Raw genomic sequence first — 2,808 nt, forward strand, 5'->3', positions numbered from 1 at the left:
GGCACACACTGACACCTGATAGTCATCTCACTGATTAAAAACACCTCTGAACAGATGGACTCTAATTTCACCTTCAAATTAACAGCTAATAGAGATTCACATACTTTTGCCGCTCAGTTATGTAATATTGGATCATTTTCCTGAATAAATAAATGACAAAGTATATATTTTCATTTCATTTGTTTGATTGGGTTCTCTTTGTCAACTTTCAGGACTTGCATGAAAATCTGATGATTTTTTTGGGTTATTGTCACGATTCACACTGGGTGTCACGGTGCGTGCAGGGAGATGAAGCGAGGACTCAATTGCAGGAGAAATGGTTATTTATTTTAATCATAAAAATGAAACAAAAACAAACTCAAACCACCCCGAGGGGGAAAAACAGACAGGCAAGCCTAAAGCGGCACCACATGCAGACACGAAACACACACAATGAGAAATGACGGATCAGCACAGGATGACAGACACCAGGAGAATAAATAGGAACCAAACGAGGAGGCTAACGAGGGAGACACAGGTGGAGCAACTTAAACAATAACGAGGTAACAAGATGGGAGGGGCCAGACAATAGACAGGAGAGAGCACATGGCAACAGACAAACACAACACAAGCCATGTGCTCCCAGAACACAGTCATCTGGTGGCCCTCCTGGGCACACCCGCTGAAAACTGTGACACATGTCTTCCTTTCTTTAGTCGCAAAGAAATTAAGGCTTTTGAGGAAAACATTCTAGGATTTTTAATGGACTTCAGTGGTTTCCAGACTTCAAAGATTTCCATTTTTTTTCCCAATTTATTTAATTACCAATTTTTTGTAAAGCTCCTGAAATAACAAAACATCATAAAAGTGCCATAAAGGTGTTTAACATGTCTTGTAACCAAATATTTGATATCCAACCTTACATGACATGCATATCAGGGTCATACATAATTTAATTGATTTTGGTCACGCATAGTTAGTGAATGGGTTCAGAAGACTTGGAACAAACACTACCATTCAAAGGTGTGGGGTTGGTTAGATTTTTTTATTATGATTTTAATGTTTTTGAATAAAAAGTATCTTGTTCTCACTAAGACAGCATTTATTTGATGTAAAAGCAGTAATATTGTAAAATATTATTACAAAACAAAATACATGTTTTCTATCTTAATATTTAAAATTAAATGTATTCATGTGATGCAGAGCTGAATTTTCAGCAGCAGCCTCCAGTCTTTAGTGTCACATGATCCTTCAGAAATCATTCTAATATGCTGATTTGCTAATCAAAGAAACATTTCTTACTATTATCAATGTAAAAAAAAAAAAAAAAAAGTCGTGCTGCAATATTTTTGTGGAAACCATGGTGCATTTTTTTTCAAGATTTTTTGATGAATAGAAAGTTTAAAAGAACATGTACTTGCTGGGGTAATGCAATTTTGAAGTCATATGAACAACCTTTTTATGGTGTTTTTCCACCTGAGCTGGAGCTTTTCTTTATATGGGAAAAAAATACTGGAACAGATGATGACAAAATAATTACCAATTTTCTAAACTATTCCTTCAATTCAAAGTCATTTCAGTCAGTAATATTCATTTAAATGTGTAATAATGGAAATCAGTTACCAAATGTTAAGGTTTCTCTGACCCTCGGGCATTGCTGCTTTTTACTGATTAAAGCATTCTGAGCTCTGTTTCACTGTTGTACAGGTAAGGGGATGACGTCTCTTAATGCACACTGCGGGCCTGTGGATTTCTTAGTTGCCCTTTCCAGCACTTTGTCTCCTGATCTTCTGAAGCGGGATTCTGTGGTGGAAGGGCATGATTCGGCCTGTGGAGTAGAGGACCGCAGCGACTCTTCCTCTCAGGAATCTCTCCAGCAGGCCAGTATTTCCGCCCAGGTAGATGGCAAAAGAAAGGGACGGGGCATGCTGCTACAGTACCGCCTCCGCTCAACCTCAGGTTTGCCCGGGCGACCGTTAACCGTGAGAGGGGAAGAAGCCTCAGATTCGTCTTTAGAATCTTTGGAACACAGCATGGAAGATGGCGCTATATATGAACTCAGTGATGACCCAGACATGTGGGTCAGGGGTCGACCCTGCGATAGGAAGGGGGTGAGGAGGGACAGGGTTATCTCGGTAGCAGTCATCTCGGGTGGAAAGGGCTTCCGTCGACTGAGGGAGGGTTCAGTGACGACCACCGCAGAAAGCACACTTATGATCTGGCAGCTTCCTCTCACAGTTTGAGCTGAAATTGTGTTTAAGGAGTAGTGGAATGAAAATTTGAACAATTTGCTCAACCGTATGTCATTCCACACCTGAATGACTTTCTTTTGAATTAATGTACTGGTTACTCTTTTCAGTGCAGTTACAATGAATGAAAGCTTCAAAAAGGATACAAAAGTGTCACAAAACTGGCCATACGACTCTCTCTCAAGTTTTCTAAGTCGTACAAAGGTTTTGTGTGACGAACAGTCCATTTAAAGTTTAAGGGGTTAATTCACTGATAATTTTCCTCTCTGGGCTTGGATCATTCAGTCAGTGAGTTGAACTTGAGAACCGATTTGTGAACAAATCATCCAGACCAATGTTGTAAACAAGCTCAACTGATTCATTGAAAAGATCTGACTCAAAGGAATGAGTCGTTTACAAACCAGACATCACTAGGGTTATAACGGTGAATAATGATATACATTTTTATATTTTTCTTCACACAAAGCTATCAGTACACCACTTTTATGGCGTTTTTTTGCCATTTTGAAACCTGACAGCTCCTGTCCAGTAATATGGGTTTGGAATGACATGAGGAAAAGTAAATTACAGAATTTTCATT

The 2,808-nt window shown here is 39.1% G+C and overlaps 1 protein-coding gene across 2 annotated transcripts in view; it reads left to right on the forward strand.

The window, feature by feature from the left end:
* Positions 1–2,260, forward strand: part of LOC107695083 (rho guanine nucleotide exchange factor 10-like protein) — a 124,216-nt gene extending 121,956 nt beyond the window's left edge. For both annotated transcript variants that reach the window (XM_016494887.1, XM_016494888.1), the window contains one exon: positions 1,687–2,260. In XM_016494887.1, the coding sequence (XP_016350373.1) occupies positions 1,687–2,222 (536 nt within the window). In that variant the 3' untranslated portion in view covers positions 2,223–2,260. The remainder of the gene's footprint in view (positions 1–1,686) is intronic.
* Positions 2,261–2,808: the final 548 nt, after the last annotated feature.

Source organism: Sinocyclocheilus anshuiensis, unplaced genomic scaffold (assembly GCF_001515605.1).
Source record: "Sinocyclocheilus anshuiensis isolate Anshui unplaced genomic scaffold, SAMN03320099.WGS_v1.1 scaffold26, whole genome shotgun sequence".
NCBI lineage: Eukaryota > Metazoa > Chordata > Actinopteri > Cypriniformes > Cyprinidae > Sinocyclocheilus > Sinocyclocheilus anshuiensis.